General features: G+C 43.4%; 1 protein-coding gene across 2 annotated transcripts in view; it reads left to right on the forward strand.

The window, feature by feature from the left end:
- The window catches only part of WASL (WASP like actin nucleation promoting factor), a 77,833-nt gene that overhangs the window by 49,150 nt on the left and 5,545 nt on the right, over positions 1-23,138 (forward strand). The window contains exons 5-9 of one of the 2 annotated variants that reach the window (XM_040343704.1): positions 6,999-7,022; positions 8,970-9,132; positions 14,321-14,363; positions 14,734-14,887; positions 21,854-22,395. In XM_040343704.1, the coding sequence (XP_040199638.1) occupies positions 6,999-7,022; positions 8,970-9,132; positions 14,321-14,363; positions 14,734-14,887; positions 21,854-22,395 (926 nt within the window). The remainder of the gene's footprint in view (positions 1-6,998; positions 7,023-8,969; positions 9,133-14,320; positions 14,364-14,733; positions 14,888-21,853; positions 22,396-23,138) is intronic. The other variant, XM_040343705.1, reaches the window with a different exon arrangement.

Below are 23,138 nucleotides of genomic sequence, written 5' to 3' on the forward strand. Positions count from 1 at the left end.
TTTTTTTTTCCTAAATAGCTTCCTTTACCTAAGTGCATTCCTCCTTCACTTACCTCATACTTCGATTTTACTTTTAAATGTCCTTATTTCTTCTGAGAAATCCTCACTTCCTGTTCTTCTGTCTGTAACTACACACAGTAACGCGACACTTTCTCCCTGGTGTGGAGTGTCGTGCTCGCCCCCCCCTTGAACTACAGGAGAGTCAGGACGCTCTCTACATTGCAGATACAAAAACGAAAAGAAGGAAAATGCCCTAAGGCTGACGCAGCGCTAAAGGAAAAAAGGGGTTTGTGAAATAAAAATGTATTGTGTTCATGTCTTGAAAAAAAAATTAATTCGATAAATGTAGCAAGTAGCACTAAAAGTTCAGCACAAAAACTTAAAAGCAATATATAATTCAAAGGAGTGCAGCGCTACAATACCAACTCGTATAAAGAAATTAAGTGAAAAAAAAAAAAGTGAGACTAAAATGAATAGGAACCTCAAAAGGTATGTAAATCCGTGAAAAATTCATAAGTAAGATCAAAACAGAAAAAAACTTGTGCAAAGTCCCATTTAATTGGTAACAAAGAAAGTCCATATGAAAGTGATCTTTCAAATTGTTGCAAAAAGAAGATTGCACAAGGTTAAAGGAGTGTCACCAATCTTCCTAAGAGCTTTGTGTTCAAACAAAAACACCCAGTGATGAGGTAGTCTGCTTACCAGAGAGCCACGACTACGGATCACAGTCTCACCAAACCTAGGGATATAGGTCTCCCCACAAACCAATCCAGATCTAACCACCAATGTTCCAAGGGTAACTCAGAATAGAAAGACAGAAACCTTCATGGTGCAGTATGTTCAATAAAAAGCATTTAATAAATAATAGATGCACTTACAGGAATGAAGCTATAATGCGGCGTTTATGTCATGGGAGCAACAGCGTCCTAGATTGTCTCTCTCCTTGCTTCCTGTGCGCTCGTAACACCACCGTCTCGATAGATGACGTCACCGGCACCTTACGTACGTTTTGTCACTAGCGGACTTCTACGGGAGTTTGGCCTTCATTCCTGTAAGTGCATCTATTATTTATTAAATGCTTTTTATTGAACATACTGCACCATGAAGGTTTCTGTCTTTTATTTTTTTATTTTTTCCACTTCATTTCTTTGAGTTGGTATTGTAGCGCTGCACCTCTTTGAATTCTAGATAAAGGAGCTGTGTGTTAGTGGGAGTACTGACTCTCCTGCTCGCCCCCTCCCCCCTCAAGGGAGGGGGCGAGCACGACACCCCACACCAGGGAGAACCTTGCATTGCTGTGTGTACTTACAGACAGAAGAACAGGAAGTGAGGATTTCTCAGAAGAAATAAGGACATTTAAAAGCAAAATGGAAGGATGAGGTAAGTAAAGGAGGACTGCACTAAGGTAAAGGAAGCTATTTAGGGAATTTTTTTCTTTTTTTTTTTTTTTTACCTTTACAACCCCTTAAAGCGGATGTGCCATGGTGAAAAAATATTAAAAGCCAGCAGCTACAAATACTGCAGCTGCTGACTTTTAATATTAGGACACTTACCTGTCCTGGAGTCCAGCGCTGATCGCAGCAGAGCACGAGTGATCGCTCGTCTCTCTGCTGCTCCCCCCGCCATCCACACTGAGGGAACCAGGAAGTGAAGCGCTGCGGCTTCACTGCTCGGTTCCCTACGGCGCATGCGCGAGTCGCGCTGCGCCCGCCGATTGGCTCACGCGCTGTGTGCTGGGAGCCGAGTGTTCCCAGCACACAACGGGCGACAGACGGGAAGTCAGAAAAACCCGTCTTTTGCCCGTAGCGTGTGGCCGGAAGTGGGTGCAAATACCTGTCTTTAGACAGGTATCTGCACCCCCCTCCCCCCTGAAAGGTGTCAAATGTGACACCGGAGGGGGGGAGGGTTCCAATCAGCGGGACTCCACTTTAGGGTGGAGAACCGCTTTAAAGACCGGTTTGGTCTGACAAGTTTAAAGTCTGCATTAAGAAGTTCCTGCTATGTCACGGTGTACAGCAACAAAATAGTTTTATTTTTTTATTTACTTTTTAACAACTGCATCTAATATAAGTTTTCCTTAATCTGATGTGACAACCTCTGTTGTAGAGAGTGGCTACATCCATTCCCTATGGTCCTACTGCATGTAGGAATGGAGCTCTCCCAAGGGGGGACTATGTGACTTGTAGTGTGCATAGAGAAGGGTACATGACCTGAACAAACGTGCACTACTGATTCCAATTGTACAGAAGATAAGAGGAGAGGTTTGGGAGATCACAAGGAACATAACAGGGAGGCAGAAAAACGGTCCCTAAAAAGTTTCATTAAAAATAAATTACAGGTGGATGCGTATGGATTATTTTTAATGAATAAGGATTTATTTTTTTCGTCCAGTGACTTGGCCTAGGAATATGCCTTCAGTCCCAAAGTGATCAGACTGCAACCTATTAACCGTGTGGCTGATCTGTGTCAGACATTTGGTTGACTGCACAGGTGCAGAGATTTGTTGTGTTGTCTCTGATCCAGCATGCTGACTTCAGATGATGCCTAACGAGCTTGCACTGTGATTTTTTAAATTTTTTTTTTTTTTTTTTTTTTTTTGTTTGCTTGGGCCATTTTTGTTTTTTGTGTTGGCATGGAAAAAGGTATAGCATCTACGAAAGACATTGCAGCACAGTTCAATCTTCTCCAAAGATCTTTCTAGTAATTTTCCTTAAAGTGATTCTTTAAAAAAAAAAAAAAATGCTATACTTGCATGTTCTGTGCAAATGGTTTTGCACTGAGCAGCCCCAATCCTCTTAATTTTGTGTCCCCTGCCGGTGGTCCTGGCTCCTCCTCCCCCTGTCGAGTGCCCCCAATAGCTAGCCTCTTACTAATGGGGGCAGTCGAGCAGGCTGCAGTCTGTTCCTCTATTCACACAGCATGGCTTGGCCATACCCCCCTGCTGTCTTCTCACTGGCTGGGATTGACAATGGCAGTAGCTAGTGGCTCCTACGGCTGTGAGCGCCTATAAGACGAGAGAGACCAGGGAGAGGCGCTGCTCTCGTGCATATTGCTAGATGGAGATGGTGCACAGGTAAGTATAAGAGTCTGGGGGGGAGCTTCACCCAGAATTTTTGATCTAAATGCATTTAGGTAAAAAAAAAAAAAAACGTGAGCCTTTAGATCCACTTTAAAGAAAACATCTGCTTTTTTTTCTCTTCCGTTCATGGATGGACACAGCAGCCTTTGACCTTAGGGTTATATCCGCTTCCTTCCAGGAGAGTTAGGCAGAAATAAAGCACTATAAGTGTTAACAACACTTTCCTCAGTGCAGCTCCTCCCAGGGGGCGTGGTTCCCCGGGTATAACCCACACCCTGCTCTAGCGGCTCCAGTTTCTTTCTGCCTAACATCAGGAGAGGACAGGCACTCTGGAGTTCCTGTACGCTGGAGATTCTTTTGCGATTTTTTTCGCTTTTTATTATTTTGTTCCTGCATTTTGAATCCTGTGTCCGTCTCTGCGTCTGGAATACCTAGGGCTAGTCCTGGATTCCGCGGAGGCTAGAGTTTTTCTCCCTACAGAGAAACTCCAGACACTGCATTTTGCGGTGCAGCAGTTGTTGACCCAGAAGTGGTCGTCTCTTCGATTCTGCATGAGGGTTCTGGGTCTGATGGAGGCAGTTCCTTATGCCCAATTCCAATTCCACACCAGGGAACTACAGAAGGAGATTCTGTCATGTTGGGACAGGCTCCCGTCTTCTCTGGATTACCAGATTCAGTTGAGTCAACTGGTCAAGTTCTCCCTGGTGTGGTGGCTGACATCTCCGGTGCTTCGGGCCGTCAAGTCATTTCTGCCATGTCACTGGTCAGTGGTCACGACGGATGCCAGCCTCTCCGGCTGGGGGGGCGTTTCGGGCACCCAGTCAGCCCAGAGGCGCTGGACTCGGGTGGAGTCTCGCCTGCCGATCAATGTTCTGGAGCTCCGAGCAATCAAACTGTGCCTTGCCAGGTGGTCCCTGGAGTTGCAGGGCCGACCGGTCAGGATCCAGTCCGACAACGCCACGGCCGTGGCGTACGTCAATCATCAGGGAGGCACGCGGAGATCGGCTGCAGCGCTGGAAGTAGCGCACATCCTTCGGTGGACCGAAAGGTCGTTCTGGCTCTATCGGCTGTGTACATTCCGGGTGTTCAGATTTGGCAAGCCGACTACCTAAGTCGCCAAACACTGGACCCAGGAGAATGGTCACTTCACCCGGTGGTATTTCGGAGTCTGTGCCAAAAGTGGGGCACTCAAGACGTGGACCTTCTAGCGTCCCGTCTCAATCGGAAGGTGCCACGGTTCGTGGCCAGGTCGAAGGACCCGTGGGCGGACGCGTTGGTGGCTCCTTGGGGTCACTATCGCCTAATTTACGCCTTCCCTCCTCTGAAGCTTCTTCCTCGCCTGCTGCGCAGAGTGGAAGCCGAGGGGATACCAACAATCCTGATCGCCCCAGACTGACCGCGCCGCTCCTGGTGCGTCTGGTGGCAGACGTCCCCTGGTGTCTACCTCTGAGAGAAGATCTTCTGTCGCAGGGTCCGATCTTCCACCCTGCTTTAACAGCGTGGCTGTTGAGAGCCAGATACTGAAGGACCGAGGCCTGTCAGGCTCGGTGGGCTCTACCATGTTGTGTGCACGGAAGTCTACCTCACGTAGGATTTACCATCGTACGTGGAAGGCCTACATCTCTATGTGTGAGGAGATGAAGTGGCACCCTTGTTCATACGTCGTGTCTAGGATTCTGCTGTTTTTACAGCGGTGAGTGGATCAGGCTCTCGCCTTGAGTACGGTTAAGAGTCAGATTTTCGCTCTGGCCGTTTACTTTCAGCGACCCTTGACGGCGCACTCCTTGGTGCGTACGTTTGTACAGGGGGTTCGGCATGTGGCCCCTCCGGTGCGCCATCCACTACCCCCCATGGGACTTGAATTTAGTCCTTTCGGTGCTTCAGGATGCTCCCTTTGAGGACATCTGAGAGATCCCTTTGTTGACTTTTTCACAGAAGGTGGTTTTTCTGGTGGCAATTACATCGATCAGACGAGTGTCTGAATTGGCGGCCTTGTCTTGCAAGGCTCCCTATTTGGTCATCCATAAGGATAAGGTGGTGCTGCGGCCGCAGCCGTCTTTTCTCCCAAAGGTGGTTTCGGTTTTCCACATTAATGAGGACATTGTTCTTCCATCCTTATGTCCTCAGCCGAAAAACCAGAAGGAGGCCACTTTACATTCCCTGGATGTGGTTCAGGCCCTACGAGTGTACTTATCTGCTACGGCTCCTTTCCGGAAGTCAGACTCACTGTTCGTGACGGTCCTAAAAAAGGTATGGCAGTCTCGTCGGCCACCATTTTTAGGTGGATCCGACAGGTTGTGATTCAGGCCTATGCCCTGAAGGGGCGGGCGCCTCCATTTCGGGTTACGGCACATTCGACCAGGGTGATTGGTGCCTCTTGGGCTTTCCGGCATCAAGCCTCTGTGTTACAGGTGTGTAAGGCAGCGACCCGGTCGTCGGTCCACACTTTTTCAAAGTTTTACAAGGTGGATGTGTGTGCATCTTCTGATGCCTTCTTCGGCCGCAAGGTGTTACAGGCGGCTGTTTAAAGTTGGAGTTCCTCCGTTGAGTAACTCCGGTTTTGTTTGGGGTGTAGCTTGGTTTGCTGTGTTTTCTCACCCCTTGAATTTTTTGACACTGCTTGGGGACGTCCCTAAGGTCAAAGGCTGCTGTGTCCGTCCATGAACGGAAGAGAAAATAGGATTTTTGTACTCACTGTAAAATCCATTTCTCCGAGTGCATGGACGGACACAGCACCCACCCCTCCTTTTGTTTGTACTGCTTGTTACGAACTGGAGCTGCTAGAGCAGGGTGTTGTTTTTACCCGGGGAACCACGCCCCCTGGGAAGAGCTGCACTGAGGAAAGTGTTAAGGCTGCATTCACACCTGAGCGTCAATCTGTTTTTTTTTGGCTTTTTTCCCGGCGTTTTGTCGCCCGTATTCATGCTTATTCGCGCGTTCGCATACAGTGTTGTCCGACGTTTTTGTACTTCAACGTTTTTTATTTTAGCCAATAGGAAAAATTATCATCTTTTCATCACTTGTTGCTATGTTGGTAGATTTTTTTTAATCTTCTGCATGGGCGACAAGTTCTATTGATTAAAGCGACGATACGCCCGTAGCAAACGCCCGTTGTCGCGCAAGTCGCTTGAATCGAGCGTTTCCATTACTTTCTATGGGAAATGGAAACACTCAAATACGCCCAAACCGCACGATACGCACGACAAAAAAAGGTCCGGGACTTGTTTGAGCTTCGCGCGACAGGCGTTTGGGCGTTTGGGCGTTCGGCGTTCAGGTGTGAACAGTCACCATAGCAAATAATGTTATTTCATCCCTCTGGCGTTTGTGAGCGTAGTGCTTCAGGCGTAAAAACGCCTAGGTGTGAATGGAGCCTAACACTTAAAGTGGTTTGTTTCTGTCTAACTCTCCTGGAAGGAAGCAGATATAACCCTAAGGTCAAAGGCTGCTGTGTCCGTCCATGAACTCAGAGAAATGGATTTTACGGTGAGTACAAAAATCCTATTTTTGTTTCTGATTGAGCGCAGTACATTATGCCATTTTCATAGGTTCCCTAAAACACATCTGCCTGGCATCACAATTGGCAAGAAGCTTTGATAGTGTAGCTCTGGCTTCCACCATTAGCCTGAGGCAAGCAACGCCCAAGGAATGCGGAGGGTTGCGATGTGTGTTGGCGCTTACTTTGGGCAAGTGTTTGGAGCTGGAGACAGGCGCTTGCTATCAAAGCAGCCGTCTCCTTACTAGCTGCAGTGTTGGCTGGCTGTGCGCCAAGGGTGTGCTTTGTCCCATCATAAACTAAATCATGTAAAAAAAATTAGTGATAGTCCTTTTAATAAAAATAGTTTTTGTGTTATACTTTTAATGTAGATTTTTAATAATCACAGTAAAGATGGATTTTTTTTTTTTATTATTATTTTTGCAGATAAAAAGCGAGATCCTCCAAATGGTAAGCTGCAATAAAGTACATATATATCTCTTTAACCAGTATGTGCATTAAAGCCCAATGGCATTTTCAGATTTAATCCACAAAATACAATCCAGGTGCATCAAAACTTGGGAGTATGCAGTGTCTGTCAATCGAAAAAAAAAGTGGTGCCATTTTGTTTGCCTGATCCAACATGCTGGATTTTGTTTCGAAACTTTCAATTGCGACATAAAAATTGTGTCGCAGCTGGCACACCATTGATGTAAAAAACCTAGAATTTTCGTTCGGTTTTTGACTCGTCTATGGCCTGCTTAAGGCCTTGTTCACATTTTCTCAAAATGGTGTCCCTGAACAAACACTTACAGCATTAATGTACATTGTTCGGCACGTTTGACAAGCTTTTTAATGCGCGTTAAAAACTCGTCCCAAGCAGATGTGTTTTTTTTTTTTTTTGTTTCATGTGAGCAAGAATTAATGCGCGGCAAATGCTTTGATAGTGTGTCACTATAGATTTGAATGGAAGGAGGTGAGATATTGCAACTCCTTGCAAACTCAAAATGTAGCTTTGTTTTTGGAGCGCAGCGACGTAAACGCTTCATGTTTTGATAATGTGAACAGCCCTGTGCGCTGTCCATATTTATTATTAGTTGGAGACTCGCGCCTGCTTTTAATGCCAGTGGGAACAGGGCCTTACAGTTCATGCTTTTTAAAATCAATCGCAGCCTATACAGAAGCATAAAAAGTATACAGAAGGTCCCCAGGCAGCATGCAGGGAGCTGAAACTTGTTATCTGTTTTTCTGAATGATTCTCCCTTTTGTACAATTGAGCATAATTAAAAAGTGTGTAAACAGAACAATGAGCCCTGGTTCACACCATTGCGGTTTTGAATCTGCGCTACTTTAGCGCAATTTCAAAGCCACAGATCAGTGCGATTTTTGTACCTACGATTTTCATTGCAAATTTGTTTAACAGAAGTTTTTGCAAGCCGCAATGAAATGGGGAAAAAAAAGTGCAAAAATGTTTTTTTAAAGTCGCGTCAATTTTGAATGGTCCCGTTTCCTGCGGTGCGGTGCGACTTCTCATGCAATTTGGAAATGTGAAATCGCTCTGTGTGAATGAGGACTAAAGGACACAAAAACGCACACATTTAGTGAATTCTTAAGGAGTTGCATGGAAGATTTCAGGAGATTTAGGAGTACGCTTTTATTCTCCTGTGATGGGTGTGTGCAAAATCTGGTTTCTATGCAGAGCTGCACCAATCGGCTTCCATGTTTTATTGCCAAAGCTTAATTGAACAAGCTGAAGTTAGAAGCTGATTGGCTGCCATGAACAGCTGCACCAGATTGAGTGCTCCAGTTTTAATAAATCTCCTCCGATGTGTCAGCTGATAGTGGGCTGTTGCCCGCTAAAGGGGGAGAGCTGCGCCAGACTTTGGAAGGATCCCGTCAATATTGTCGGGACACACCCCGCTGCTTGACTGACAGCTGGCTCTGCCTTTCAGCGTGTGGCTGGGGGCTGGAGCCAGCTTTGCCTACCTTCTTCCTTCTCTCCAGCCCAGTGCTCGAGGAGCACAGCAGAGAATAGTAACTGACATGAGCAGGCTGAGTACTAAAGCTCACCATACATTATACCATTTTTTATTTTTTTCAATTTCCTTTAGAATTACCTTCAACTATGTAGTGCGAGGGCATGCCTGATTGTATACACATTAAAAGTGTTTAGGGTTGACCTCATATTATATGGTTTTGGTCTATCTAAAGGAGAATTGTATAATGTATAGGCAGCTTAAGAGACCAGCAGACATGTGATCACTCAGTTCTTGGTCCTAGAGCTGCATATCGACACTGATGTTGCAGATAGAGGTAAGTTTGTTCTTTTTCATATACAACACGTGTTTTTTATTATTATTTTATTGTAAATGTGTTGCTTTGCAAAGTTATTCATATTCTGGCAATTCACATTTTCAGGGCCAAGTCTACCGATGGCAACAGTTGATATCAAAAACCCTGAAATTACTAACAGATACAGCCTACAAATGAATAACATTCCCTTTATTAAAGAGAAGAAAAAAGGAAAACCTAAGAAGAAGAGGCTCACTAAAGCAGACATTGGAACACCCAGCAATTTCCAGTAAGTAAATGCAAATATTTATGCTGCCAGTCCTTAAAGCAGTATTAACCTATTTATGCCTGAGGTTGAATTTTTTATTTTTTTTGCATAAAATTCATGTTTCCTAGAGCAGTAGGTTATAAATAAAAACCAAATCACTGCTGTTCCAATATTGGAACATGAGGCATTAATTGGTTAAACTCAAAACTAAAAAATGTGCAGCTTACCAATCATTTAGATGTGGTGGCTGCATTCGTTTTTTCTTTTTTAGGCTTTTTTTCCCCCTTTTCTCACCTGGTGATCTAACACACTTCCTGTATTACAGTGCACCCACTCTGAATGAAAGAGCACAGGGGTCAACTTTGGACAACATTGTCAGTCTCTGAAGTTGGGGGGGGGGGGGGGGGTGTTGGATATACTAGGAGATTTAGATCTAGATGGTGTTTTTTTCCCTAGTTAATAAAAAATATTGCATAGAAAGTGATCATTGTAAGCACCCATACAGTAGTAAATGTCTACCCTGTAACCTTGTAATTTCTGTATCTTCAAGACAGCTTAAAATTTGCTCAGCGGGGGATCGATCTGCTGTTTCCCGCTAAGAAGGCATATGACAGGTCCGTGTCTGCTCACTGTGCTGAGACAGACCTGTCAGAGCCCCACTGTCCTCTATGGGAAGATCGGATGAAAACAGACTGCCTTTTTCTTTTCATCCGATCCGCCAGACGGATGGAAAATGGGTCTGGATTTCAGGGACAGGATCAAATCGGATAGCAGCGGGTGTCAGTGGACATGTTATCGCTGACATCCGCTGCCCCATAGGGGTGAATGGTGCATCCAATCAGGTCTGCCTGAAAATTGACACCAGACATAATCGGAAAGCCCGTGTGAAAGGGGCCTAATACAGCCATCACATCTAAGATTGGTAAGCTGCAATGTAATAAATGTTTGCCTTTGGAGTAAACACCACTTTAAAGTTTATTTTCTGAAATTAGTCTGGTCATTAATGGAAGAAATCCGCGCTCTGACATTTTGGAATGGGAATCGGCTAACTAGAAACCTTGATGCAGAATCTTATTAACCAAATCTGGACTGTTACTTTCTCTTTTTAGAAACTCAAACAAGGCAAGTGTCACCAGAGTCGCACAGAAAAGCCTCTGATGTTTCAGCAGGTCTTCCTGATGTTGACTAAAAATGTGATGGTTGAAATGAAATCAAAATAACCAATGTACCAGGAAATTTAAGTGGTATTAAACCCAAAATCAAACCTTATTTATATTGCAGCTTACCAATTCTTAGACGTGACAGCTGCATTTATTTTTTCTTTCCTTTTTATTTTCATCTGGTGATCCAGCCAGGCAAGTCTGTTTTTCAACAGAACAAGCTCTCCTTCAAATGCAGTTAGTGTTGAGACAAACCATTTACCACTGCCAAGGGTGCTTGCAACAATCAACCTTTTTTTTTGTTATCTAGAACCTTATCTAAAAAACGCTGTTCCTGTAACTGCTTGTGTAACTGTAGTGTAAGCTCTAATTTCGCTTCAGTTTATCATTGTATCTAAATCTGCTAGTCCATCTAACACACCCGTTCCCGCAGACTGACAATACTGCTGTTTAAAGGTACCTCATTAATAAGAAGGGCTAGAAAGCAGTATAGATTTGGCAACAAATCGGGGAGACTGCTGGCAGAGCAGATAAAACCGAGAAGGAATCCAAATTGTATAGCAAAAATTAAAAAATAAAGTAGGAGAGATGAAACATTCCACCAGGGATATTAATAAAATATTTACGGAATACTATCAATTATTATACAGAGTAAATGACTTTCAGGATCCCGGAGATATACAAGATAGAAATGATAAGATAAGAGGATACCTGAAATAGCAGAGGAGGATTCAAGGGGACTAGATAAGGAAATCTCTAGAGAAGAAATAGAGCAGGCTAATAAAAATAGCAAGGCTGGGAAAAGTCCCGGCCCGGATGGTTATACTTCTTTATATTTTAAAAAATTCATTGGAATTTTGTCTCATTATTATTTATATATGAACTCAATAGGGGAAGGATTTAAGATACGAGGAGAAGCCCTATGCGCTTATATATCTCTCTTAGCAAAAGAGGGAAAATATCCCACAATGTGCTCTAGCTTCAGGCCAATATCCTTAATCAACGTGGATATGAAAATCTATGCGAGGATACTGGCCGAGAGACTAAAGCACTATATGCCAGAACTCATAGGAGAAGATCAAGCAGGCTTTGTTCCCGGAAGAGAAACGAGAGACAACATCCTAAAAACAGTCCTCCTGATACACAAAGAAAAGTAAGAGACCAGCCCTGTTCCTGTCTATAGACGTCGAGAAGGCCTTTGACAGCCTGGACTGGGATTTTATGTTGCAGACACTATATAAATTTGGTATAGGACCCCGTATGATTAAATGGATAGAGGCTTTATACTCTATTCCTACGGCCCAAATTTCGGTCAACGGAACCCTTTCAGAAAGTTTTAGGCTTTTTAATGGAACTCGTCAGGGCTGCTCACTTTCCCCTTTGCTCTTTGTGCTATCATTGGAACCTTTCTTAAAGGGGTTTTCCACCCATTTTTTAAGTTTATTAAAAGTCAGCAGCTACAAAAAGTGTATATACAATAGGCACCTTTCGGGGAAACAGGATACCTGTGGCGGAAAGCTAACACTGCACATCACGCCATCCCCACCGTGAAACTCTGTGGTGGCGGCATCATGTTGGGGGGATGCTTTTTTTTCAGCAGGGAAGGTGGAAGCTGGTCAGAGTTGAAGAAAGCCTGTTAAAGTCTGCAAAAGACTTGAGACTGGGGCGGAGGTTCACCTTCCAGCAGGACAATGACCCTAAACATACAGCCAGACCTTCAATGTAATGGTTTAGGTCAAAGCATATTCATGTTTTAGAATGGCCCAATCGAAGTCCAGACCTAAATCCAGTGGCAAAACTTGAAAATTCATACGCTCTCCATCCAATCTGACAGAGCTTTAGCGATTTTGAAAAGAATGGGCAAAAATGTCACTCTCTAGATGTGCAAAGTTGGTAGAGACATCCCCAAAAAGACTTACAGCTGTAATTGCAGTGAAAGGCGGTTCTACAAAGTTTTGAAAACAAATGTACGCCACACTATTCAGATATTTATGTGTAAAACATTTTTTAAAACCTTTTATCGTTTCCCTTTCACTTCACAATTCTGTGCCACTTTGTGTTGGTGTATCACATAAAATCCCAATAAAATACATTTACGTTTTTGATTGCAACATGACAAAATGTGGAAAATTTCAAGGGGTATGAGAACTTTTCCAAGGCAATGTATTTTAAAGGCATATAAACACAGTTTTACCATTGCGACTGAAGCCTTAAAGCGGAATCCCCCCCCCCGGTGTCACATTTGGCACCTTTCAGGGTGGAGTAGGGAGCAGATACCTGAGTAATCTAAACTTCTAGGCATAGATCACTGTGGTTACCTACACCACTTCTGGCCGCCTCACCGCTGTCTTCTGGGAGACAGAGGTCCCAGAAGACAGCATGGGACCAATGGGATCGTGCAGCGCTACTTGTGCATGTGCAGTAATGAACCAGGAAATGGAGCTGCAAGGCTTCACTTCTTCATTCCCTTATCGAAGATGGCGGCGCCACAGCCCGATAGATCAGGGATAGATCAGCTTCAGGTGCCGACATCGCGCCCAGGACAGGTAAGTGTCGATATATTAAAGGTCAGCAGCTGCAGTATTTGTAGCTGCTGACTTTTTTTTTTGGGCGGAACTCTGCTTTAAACTTCTCCCCTTGTGGAATTCTTTCGACATCATACTAGAGTTTAAACAAAAGCACAGTCTCGCTAGTAAAAATTGTTCCCAAGTCCCAGTTCATACCCGTGCATTGCGTTTTAGATGTGATACCATTTAAACTCTATAGAACATGCATTTTAATTAAACTGAATCAAAAATGCAGCGAGCAAGATTTTTTTTCTCTTGCTGCTCCTAAAGAAACGGGTGAGAACTGGGCCCTATGGTGATTGCAGCAATGAAAGGTCTGTAATCCCAGAAAGTGCAGATTAGAATTTTTGCATCATTCGGAGTTAGCTGCTATATTGCTTCAGCAGCACTTCATGTTTTTCAGACGCTAATCAACGCATCCCAGACAGTTGTAACTGCTGCAATTATGTTAAAAAGTTCCTTGCGTGGCATTGTGTTTATAGGGGGCAATTCACAAAATCTATCCCATTTTGATTCTTTATGCAGAGATTAAATATGATCATGCAGTAGTTGGGGTAAAATAGGTTAAAAAGAAAGATGTGTTACTGTATTGGGATTGTAATACATTATTGCTAAAGAAGGAAACGCATGCATCTTCTAGATTGTAAGCTCTAACGATCAGGGCCCTCTGATTCCTCCTGTATTGTTTTGTAACTGTACTGTATGCCCTCATGTTAAAGGGGAGTCCCAGCCTTTTTATATGTTCATTAAAAGTCAGCAGCTACAAAAATTGTAGCTGCTGGCTTTTAATAAACAGACACTTGCTGGTTCCACTGTCCAGCGACGCGACCACCCGGAGCTTCACTCCTCTCCACAAGTGCCTCCATTCTAACTGTGGGCACCCGGTCGTGACAGCTTTTTGCTTCACGGCCGGGCACTCACTGCGCATGTGCTCCCTGAGTGGACAGGCGGTCGCCTGGGACCTGTCACGTGTCCCAGGCGATCGCCTACAGGGAGGGGCCGCCAAAAGGCGATATGATGGGTTGCCTAAGTGGTCCCTGGGCAGAAGGAGGAAGTGGGACAGGAAGTCCCATTCCTACTGAAGCGCTCACTCCCCCCCCCTGCCCCCCCCCCAAAAAAAATTCCATGGCAAATGTGGCATGTAAGGGGAGTGGTTCAAGTGGAAGTTCCACTTTTGGTGCCAGCAGTTGGTAGGCATGTAATCAGACATGCAGTAATTACTTGTGGCAGGTCTGTCCTGGACACACTGATTACGTTCAAATGACCATGAATGACTGCAGGCACTCATCTTCTCTTTGCTTCGAATGGGGCTTTCCACTGGCAGCTGTTCACAGAAAATCCTCTGCCCATACTCTCATGTGAATGAGGCCTGAATATCTGCCCCCCTCACCACATTTAAATAGTGGTATGTATACCGTGCAATACTGCATGCTTGTCAGGTTTGAAATTTTACTACATATGGTCATTTTTTTTTCTCTTTAGGCACATTGGACATGTAGGCTGGGATCCAAACACTGGGTTTGATGTAAGTTTAAATAGGAATCTAAATTCTTTTCAATAATGTGCTGAATTTTTTTATTGTGTAAAATACATTATTAAACAAATAAGCCATTGAATTTCCTATCTATATGTTCTATATTACTGCATTTAAGTGCCACCTTGTGGTCAAGCGTTACAAAGATCAATAAGGTCACATGGGAATGGAAATAGTTTGCTCCTTTGCACTTTTATATAGCAGAAGCATTTTTTTCCTTGTGGCAATTTAAATTCAGTATAATGTTTAGGCACTATGGCCTTTATTTATATTTGTGTATTTGACACGTTTTTTTTTTTTTTGAACATGTAAATTGTATTTCATCATTTACTATTTTTTTTATTTTTTTATTTATTTAAAGGTAAACAATTTGGATCCAGAATTGAAAAAACTGTTTGACTTGTGTGGTATCTCTGAAGCGCAACTTAAAGATAAGGAAACTTCAAAGGTCATCTATGACTTCATTGAGAAAACAGGAGGCGTTGAAGCTGTAAAAAATGAGTTGCGCCGGCAGGGTAAGTTTCTCCTGAAATTCCCACTCCTCTTCTAATTGAATTGCTTATTCTTTTTTTATTTTTATTTTTTTTATTTTTTTTGTTTACAGAATTGCTTATTCTAAACTTACAAACAGGCAGTGGACCATTATTAAGTCACCTATAAGATTGAAATACAAACTTACCCCAGCTCATACGCTCACATTGGGTGGGGGTGTGTGTAATGTTATATATATATATATATATATGTGTGTGTGTGTGTGTGTGTGTGTGTGTGTGTGTGTAATTATATATATATATATATAATTACACACACACACACACACACACACACACTCTCTCTCTCACAAAAGTGAAGTGAGTACACCCCTCACATTTTTGTAAATATTCTATTCTATCTTTTCATGTGACAACACTGAAGAAATGACACTTTGCTACAATGTAAAGCAGTGAGTGTACAGCTTTTCTAACAGTGTCAATTTGCTGTCCGTGTATATAATTTTGTGTGTGAGTGAGAGCTAGAGATATATATATATATATAATACACCACAAAACGCCCTGCTTGGTGGGCATTGTAATATTTGTGTTGCATAGTGACCATTGTTGCGTCTTGGCCTATAATATACAGTCCCTGAGTTTCAGTCTGTAAGAGCAGTCTAGAGTTTCCTTCACAGAAGGTATATATGTATAGCCAAAGATCCGTTGGGTAGGTTAAGTTTCATCCTTGCTCTCTTAAATTCTTGATAGTTTCAGAGCAAGTATCCACATGTTTAATTGGAGCTGTCTAGTGGCCTTCAGATGATGCTTAGTTGGTATCCTCCTGAACTGTTTACACAAAACGGCTTAGATTCATGTACCTACCCCTACCTTATTAGTGTTACACCAGAAAGCTAATCGGAGTAGGCAGGAACTTTCTGGTATTCAGTTATGTTTTGGTTATCCAAAGCAAGCTGTAGCTTCATTTTATTTCTACTGCTTCGTTTAGTGTTGGATATATTGTGTATTCAGAGATGCCTTTCTGCACTATTGGGAAAGAGTAGTTATGAGAACTTAAATCGTACATAATGGCCATTCGTTTTTTGTACTCTCTCATGGCTTGGGAAATGGCATATTCTATAAAGTTCTTGACGTGTACCCAGGTACTTTACTACCAACACTTGGAGCAAAGTCTGGGGATAGTACAGTCAGCAACTAAAACTCATATAGTTGACATTGGGAAGAAGGACATAACATAAGAATGACCATTGTACTCTGAACAACCTAAAATAAAAAATGTAATTCCCATGAGACTGTTGCAGTATGTTGCCTCGTGGCTTTTCGTGCAATTCAATGGGCTCCCAACACACCGCAACATAGGTCTTGCAGCATTTCTATCAGCACACTGCACCGCAGAACATAGATGGTTCTTATCTGTGAGAATAACAGCGCAAAAACACATGTACATTGTATTTTACTAGGTGCACCAGAATGCCAGTTAAAGTTAATGGCAACTACTGTAACCACCTAAGATTTGTGTTACTGTGCACTGAGGCTAGAGAGACATAGATTTATCAGGGTGCTTTTTCAGGTGTGATTAAGCCAAATGTGTAAAGGAGCATTTTTTTCCTTTCTCCACAAAAAAATCTTTTTATAGTCCATTGTGGGACACAGGAATCCTTATGTCTACTTATACTGCCACCTACAGGAGGACAAGAAATGTTGATGCCTGCCTGTAATTGCCTGTTATTTGCTCTTGTCCTAAGAAGTTGAACACCTTTTATCTAATAATTTTGCTAGCCTTATTTTTTTTTTCATTATTCTTACAATTTTTGACTCCCACCCCCAATGGCAAGTTGGCTGACCTGCGTCTGGGCAGCACTGTGTGTCCATGTCAGTTTTGTCTTTTCTGAATTTAGTGCCTTGGGGGTTCTGACCCCCAACTGATGCTCCCTAGATTCAAGAGTGACAGTTTAGCACTTGAGTCTCTTCCTCCTTGGCACAAAGTATCTTTCGCTACAGAGGGTCCTTCAATCCCACAGTCAGTCAGCAGAAAGGACACACTGGTACCTTGCTGCAGATTCCACCTAAGAGGGATAACGTAGGTCCAAAGACCTTAATGGGACCGAACAGGGCTGGACTGGGACAAAAATTTGTCCCTGGACTTCATCCAGACCGGCCCACTTTAATTCAATAAAATAAAAATCACGCCCACCAAAAGGCCCCTACATCCATTATTGTATATCATGAGAGGGTGAGAGAGAGAAAGAGAGGGGGGGGTTGAGTGTAAGAAAAAGAGAGTGAGTGTAAAATAGAGGGGGTGAGTGTAGGACCCCTTTTTACACTGAGGCATTTTTAGGCGCTTTTGGGCTAAAAATAGCGCCTGTAAAGCGACTGAAAAACGCTACCGCTGCAGTCCCAGTGTGAAAGCCTGAGTGCTTTCACACTGGGGCGCTGCCAGGTCGTTACAAAAAGTCTTCCAAGCAGCATCTATGTTTTTAAAAAAAACGGCCCACTGAGCCATCGGCCCACCGGGAAACTCCCTGTAGTCCCTATGGCCAGTCCATCCCTGGGACCGAATCACTAGAATGTTCTAATACCAAATTTAGGATTTTTACCCCTTTCTACTCATCAGAGGATGCTGCTCTTTTTAGGGATGGGTTGGGTGAATTATGACTTGTATAGCTGGTAAGTGGTTAGACATGGTGCAGTGTGGCTGTCACACCACAGGAACATTTCTGCAGACTCATTGGATGGAGCCTTCTAGTTGGTGTTCTTACGCACAAGTCAGGGTTAGGCGTATAAAACCTAGCCTCATTTTGTTTGATTAGGTGGTCTTTTTCTTAAATATGCTATGTCTAACATAACTTCCTTTCCCTTAAGCCAATGGTCAGGTATTCATTTTTATTTTTTATGCAGATGACAGAATGGTCTTTTGCACATAAAACCCTAAACTCAAGCTGGCCTTTATAATTACGATTAGTGTGGCTCTGTTCCTGCTCAACAGAAGTCCTTTGTTTGGTCCGCTTCTATCAAAGGGACATACTGGAAATGTTTTGTGGATCAGTAGCTGCGCTTGCTGATTTGGTCTGTGTGTGTGTGTTCCTCTATCTGAATGGGGGGAAAAAAGCAAATCCTCTATGGTAAGCTTCAGGCTCATGGTTTGTTCACTGAATAGTTCCAACTCCTGCCACTAGAGGGGACAATTGACAATGTAAGCAGATTTATTGCAGCAAATTTCTTATATTTATTTGTAAATCCTTCTTTTTGCATAGTCAGATGTTGCATACAACTGCACTGTTGATTTTTTTTTATTATTATTGAAGTTTGTTCTTAATAGAGCAGTATATTATACCACATTGAAACATTGCTTAAGCTTCACAATACAGGGAATACGTATAGTGGGGAGGGCAAGGGTTACAGGATAGGACATTTTGCCTTCTGAACAAATAAAAAGTATGTCAAGAGATTAGTAATAGACGAGAAATATTACTAATCCCCTTTTTTCTTTTAACACTCTGCAAATGCCTGGGAACTAAGGAGACCGGTGGTTGCTTGAGTTTTGAGAGATGAATGTAGTCCCATTCCTGCCCCGGCAGGCTAGTTAGGCACCCAGACCCTTATAATATGAAGTTGTGCTGTTGGCATAGATGCAGTATGTGGTTTGGCATTGTCCTGCTGAAATATGCAATGTCTTCCCTGAATGGATGGGAGCCTATGCTGCTTGGTGGTGCCCTTCCAGATGTGCAAGCTGCCCATTCCAAATGCATTAATAAACCCCTATAGTATATACCATCAAAGATGGAGGCTTTTGAACTGAGTGCTGATAACGGAAAGCCGGAAAGTCCCTCTCCTCTTTAGTCCAGAAGATGCAGCGCCTATGGTTGCCAAAAATGTCAAATTGATTTGTCTGAGCAGAGAACAGTTTTCCACATTGCAACAGACCACTTTAAATGAGCTTTGGCCCAGAGAAGACATCTGCATTTCTGATTCATATTCAGATATGGCTTCTTTGCATGATAGAGCTTTAGCTTGCATGGCACACCGAACTGTGTTCACAGACAGGGACTTGTGGAAATATTCCTTGGCTCGTTCAATGATGTTCATCACAGAATCGTGCCTGTTTTTATTGCAGTGCCACCTGAGGGCCCAAAGTTTACAGGCATCCAATATTGTGTTTTTAGCCTTGTTCCTTGTGCACTAGGATTTATCCAGATTCTCTGAATCTTTTCATGATATTATGTACTGTAGATGATGATTTAACTGCTTCCGCGACTGCCCACCACACATTTACTGCGGAAGGGAGGCCCACCTGCACTAAACGTACCTGTGCATTGCAGCTTCTTCCAGATCTGGGGCATACTCCCGCTGTGAGTGGACACAACAGGAGCCAATTTGTGGGTCTTGCAGACCTGATGTTCACCGGCAGATCCCTGTTCTGACAGGGAGATGGAGCTATTGTGTTTCTGCTAAGCAGGAAGGCAGATCTCTCATCCTCCACACAGTTGGCAAGCACTGCCCGGTGTTAACCCCTTCCCTGTCATGACAGTGCATTTTTTTTTTTAAAGACTGATCACTGGTGTCACTGGTCCCCAAAAAGTGTCACCTAGTGTCAGATTTGTCCGCCACAATGTAGCAGTCCCGCTAAAAATAACACTGATCGCCGCCATTACTAGTACAAATTAAAATTCCTATAAATATATCCCATAGTATTGAGATTTATTTTTTTAACAAATACATGTAGCAGAAAACATTTTTGGTCCATTTTTTTATTTTTAGCGAAAAAAAATAGAAATTCCATCAAAGGAAAGCTCTTTGTGGAAGAAAGGACATATGTGTTTTTTGTTTTGGGTACGGTGTTGCATGAATGCGCAATTGCCAGTTTTAAAGTAGCGCAGTGCCAAATTGCAAAAAATGCTCTGGTCAGGAAGGGCTGAAGTGGTTAAAGTCTTTGCAATTTTACATTAAAGAACATTTATTCTGATATTATTTAACAATTTTTAGAGGACCGATTGGTGAATCAACCAGTCTTTACCTCTGAGACTCTCCAAGATGTGTTTTTTTATTTTTATACCCCATCATGTTACTGACCTGTTGCAAAATGTTCTTCCAGCCCTTCCTTGTTGGTACCACTTACTTTGCCAACTTTTTGTTGCCATGTCATGTTGCCATCAATTCCAAAATCTCTCTCTCTCTCTCTCTCTCTCTCTCATTTTTAAAGCGTAGTTCCACCCAGAAATGGAATTTCCACTTTTTGGAATATCTCTCTCTCTCTCTCCCCCCCCCCTCCGGTGTCACATTTGCCACCTTTCAGGGGGGGGACAGATACCGGTCTAATCCAGGTATTTTTGCTCCCACTTCCTGGCATAGATGCCCGAGCCACCCGCGGGTATCTACGCCACTTCTGGCGCCTTCCCCGTCCATCCCAGCGCTGTCTTCTGGGGGAGATACAGGTCCCAGAAGACAGCAAGGACCAGTGGGATCGCGCAGCGCGAGTGTGCAGTAGGGAACCCGGAAGTAAAGCCACAAGGCTTCACTTCCTGATTGCTTTACCGAAGATGGTGGCGCCTCCACCCGAGAGCCGACGGACAGATCGGCTTCAGTTGCCAACACATCGCGGGCGCCCTGGACCGGTAAGTTTCCTTGTTTTAAAAGTCAGCAGCTGCTGTATTTGTAGTTGCTGACTTAAAATTAGGCAGAACTCTAAGGATTTCCTTTTTTTTTTTTTTTTCTTTTTCATTTTTTTTTTTTTTTTTGCACACACTATATTCTTGCACTTAGAACTATTGACTTTGCGTTCATGAACATATTTTATAATGTAACTGCAATATAAATGTAGACTAATGTACAGAGTGCTCACATTTGTTCTATAGGTCCTCCACGTTGGATCGGTATGTATGGGACTTTGCATAAAGTGTGACAAAGTTAAATGCATGGTTTGTGCTGTGTGATTTATTTTTTCCCTCCTAAATAGCTTTAAAATTGGATTCCGTAGTAGATCCTAATAAATTGAGCTACATTGCCAAGATATATTTAGTGTCCATCATTGTGCCTTCTAGCATGTGCTTTCTAACTACAAGTGCTTGTACAAAAATGTAAAACCTGCCGACATCGGCCAAAAATAATGGCAAAGCCTTCGGTTGTACTATAGGTTTTATAAGCACTGGCAAAATGTGCAGCTCCCCCTTGTGGTAGGAGTTTTACTCCTTTTGTTGCGTAACAAGTGTTGAATTTCTTTTACTTGTTCACTACCAAGGTTCAACACAAACGCCACATGAGAAAAGCACTTGCATTTGAAGTAGCAAAATCAAAATTAAACATCTTGCCAAGCTGAACAATATTGGTTTGATTTTCAGTTAATAGCATGTGTTGACCGTAGAGTTGGTGTGTCTGTCAGATCTTAGTTTTTTGGGAACATGGGGTACCTAATAGTATTTGTAGCCAATTTGTGACCATATTGCAGGTTTCCTGGTCATAAAATCCTCAATTTATTTCAGAGGGAACAGTAAAATATTGGTAGTATATCAGACATGGTATACTGTGCTTGCAAAGAGGAACCAATATACTAAACAAGCACACCACCTAAATGTCACAAATATACAGTATTCAGATTTATTGCAGATGTTCAATTGCCACCTCAGTGATCTAATCTCGATGCAAAATCTGTTGTGAACTTCAAAGGGGTCACCTACTGTTTTTGACTCCTGATCTAAAAATATTGTATGTGTGTTTTTTTTTTTTTTCTCCAATCCTTTTGTTTGGGTCATAAATCCTTGAAATGCTGAATAACCAGACTTGTTAGAGGGTTTTTTAAACAATATAGCAAGGTAAGTGTAACAATTCCAGCGCAACATAAACCTAGGTGATAATGATCGTTAAATCATTTGTTTTAGTATAGATATGGCAATTTGTGTGTTTTTTTTTTTTTTTTTTTTTGTATACCGTATGTCTGAAAAACCAAGAAAATGTAATATAAAATGTATTTATACAGTAAATATTTTCCTTTTTTAGCTCCACCTCCACCACCACCTTCAAGGGGTGGCCCCCCACCACCTCCATTGCACAGCTCAGGTCCTCCACCACCCCCTCCTCCAGCAAGGGGTGGCATCGGTAAACCGCCACCACCTCCTTCCAGAGCTCCTACAGCTGCACCCCCACCACCTCCACCTCTTCGGCCTGGGGCAGCAGGACCACCACCTCCTCCACCTAACAGAGTGCATCCTCCGTCGTTGCCAGGTTACTCTTCATCTGCACCTTCTAGTCCTCCACCCCCTCCTCCTCCTCCAATGCCAGGATTTGGGGCACCTGCGCCACCGCCTCCCCCACCCCCACCAGGCCCTCCACCTCCTCCTGGTCCTCCACCTCTACCTGGATCTGCTGCAGATAGTGACCAACAGATGACAACTCCTGGTGGCGGCAAAACGGCTCTACTAGAGCAAATTAGGGGAGGAGCACAGCTAAAGAAAGTAGACGGTAAAGAAAATCGACCTGTGTCTTCCGGTGGACGAGATGCTCTTCTAGACCAAATACGACAGGGTATTGCGTTAAAGTCTGTAAGTATCTACTGTAAATGATTCTCATTTCATGCGGTAAATGGCAAAAAGTGGTAGACTTTCATTTTAAGCATTCCCTTCTAAAAGGGAACGTATAGCGGTATTTCTTTTTATGGTAAGACTTAAAAGAATGAGATGTACCTTATTTATTGGCATATGACACGCACTTTTCTCCCCTGAAAACAGAGGGTAAATAGTGCCTGCGTGTTATATGCCGATATGTTTTACCAAACAGGGGGTGGGGGGATCAGGCGGTCTGCCCCAGGAGCCACCCATTGGGGGGGGGGGGGGGTTGGTCTGGCCAGCCACCCCACCTCTCCTTGCCCTGGGACAGCGCTGCCTGCATAGTCTAAAGTTGGGAATAAAATCACTTGCCAGCCCCTTCTCATACAACGCTCCTCCTGTGTCAGTGTCAAACAAAGCTTGTAAATATCTGAATAGCTCTGTTTTTTTGGCTGTTCTCTTCCTCCCATTCTTCCTCCCATTCTTCCTCCTAGCTTTAGCTTGGAGGAGAAGCGGTCACATGACCATCTATGTAACGTCAGAGGAGAGCAGTCATGTGACCAGGTCAGTGAAAAAATGGAGCTATTGAGATATATGAGCTTCATTTTACAATGAGTGACACAGGAGGAGCAGTGTGGACGGGGCTGGCAGTGCTGTCCCAGGAGACTGGGGGTCTTCTGGGAGTGCAGGGGGGCTGTTTACTGGATGGGGGGCATGTGTACTGTTCAGTGGGAGGGGGC

Source organism: Rana temporaria, chromosome 3, assembly GCF_905171775.1.
Source record: "Rana temporaria chromosome 3, aRanTem1.1, whole genome shotgun sequence".
In the NCBI taxonomy this organism is placed as follows: Eukaryota; Metazoa; Chordata; class Amphibia; order Anura; family Ranidae; genus Rana; species Rana temporaria.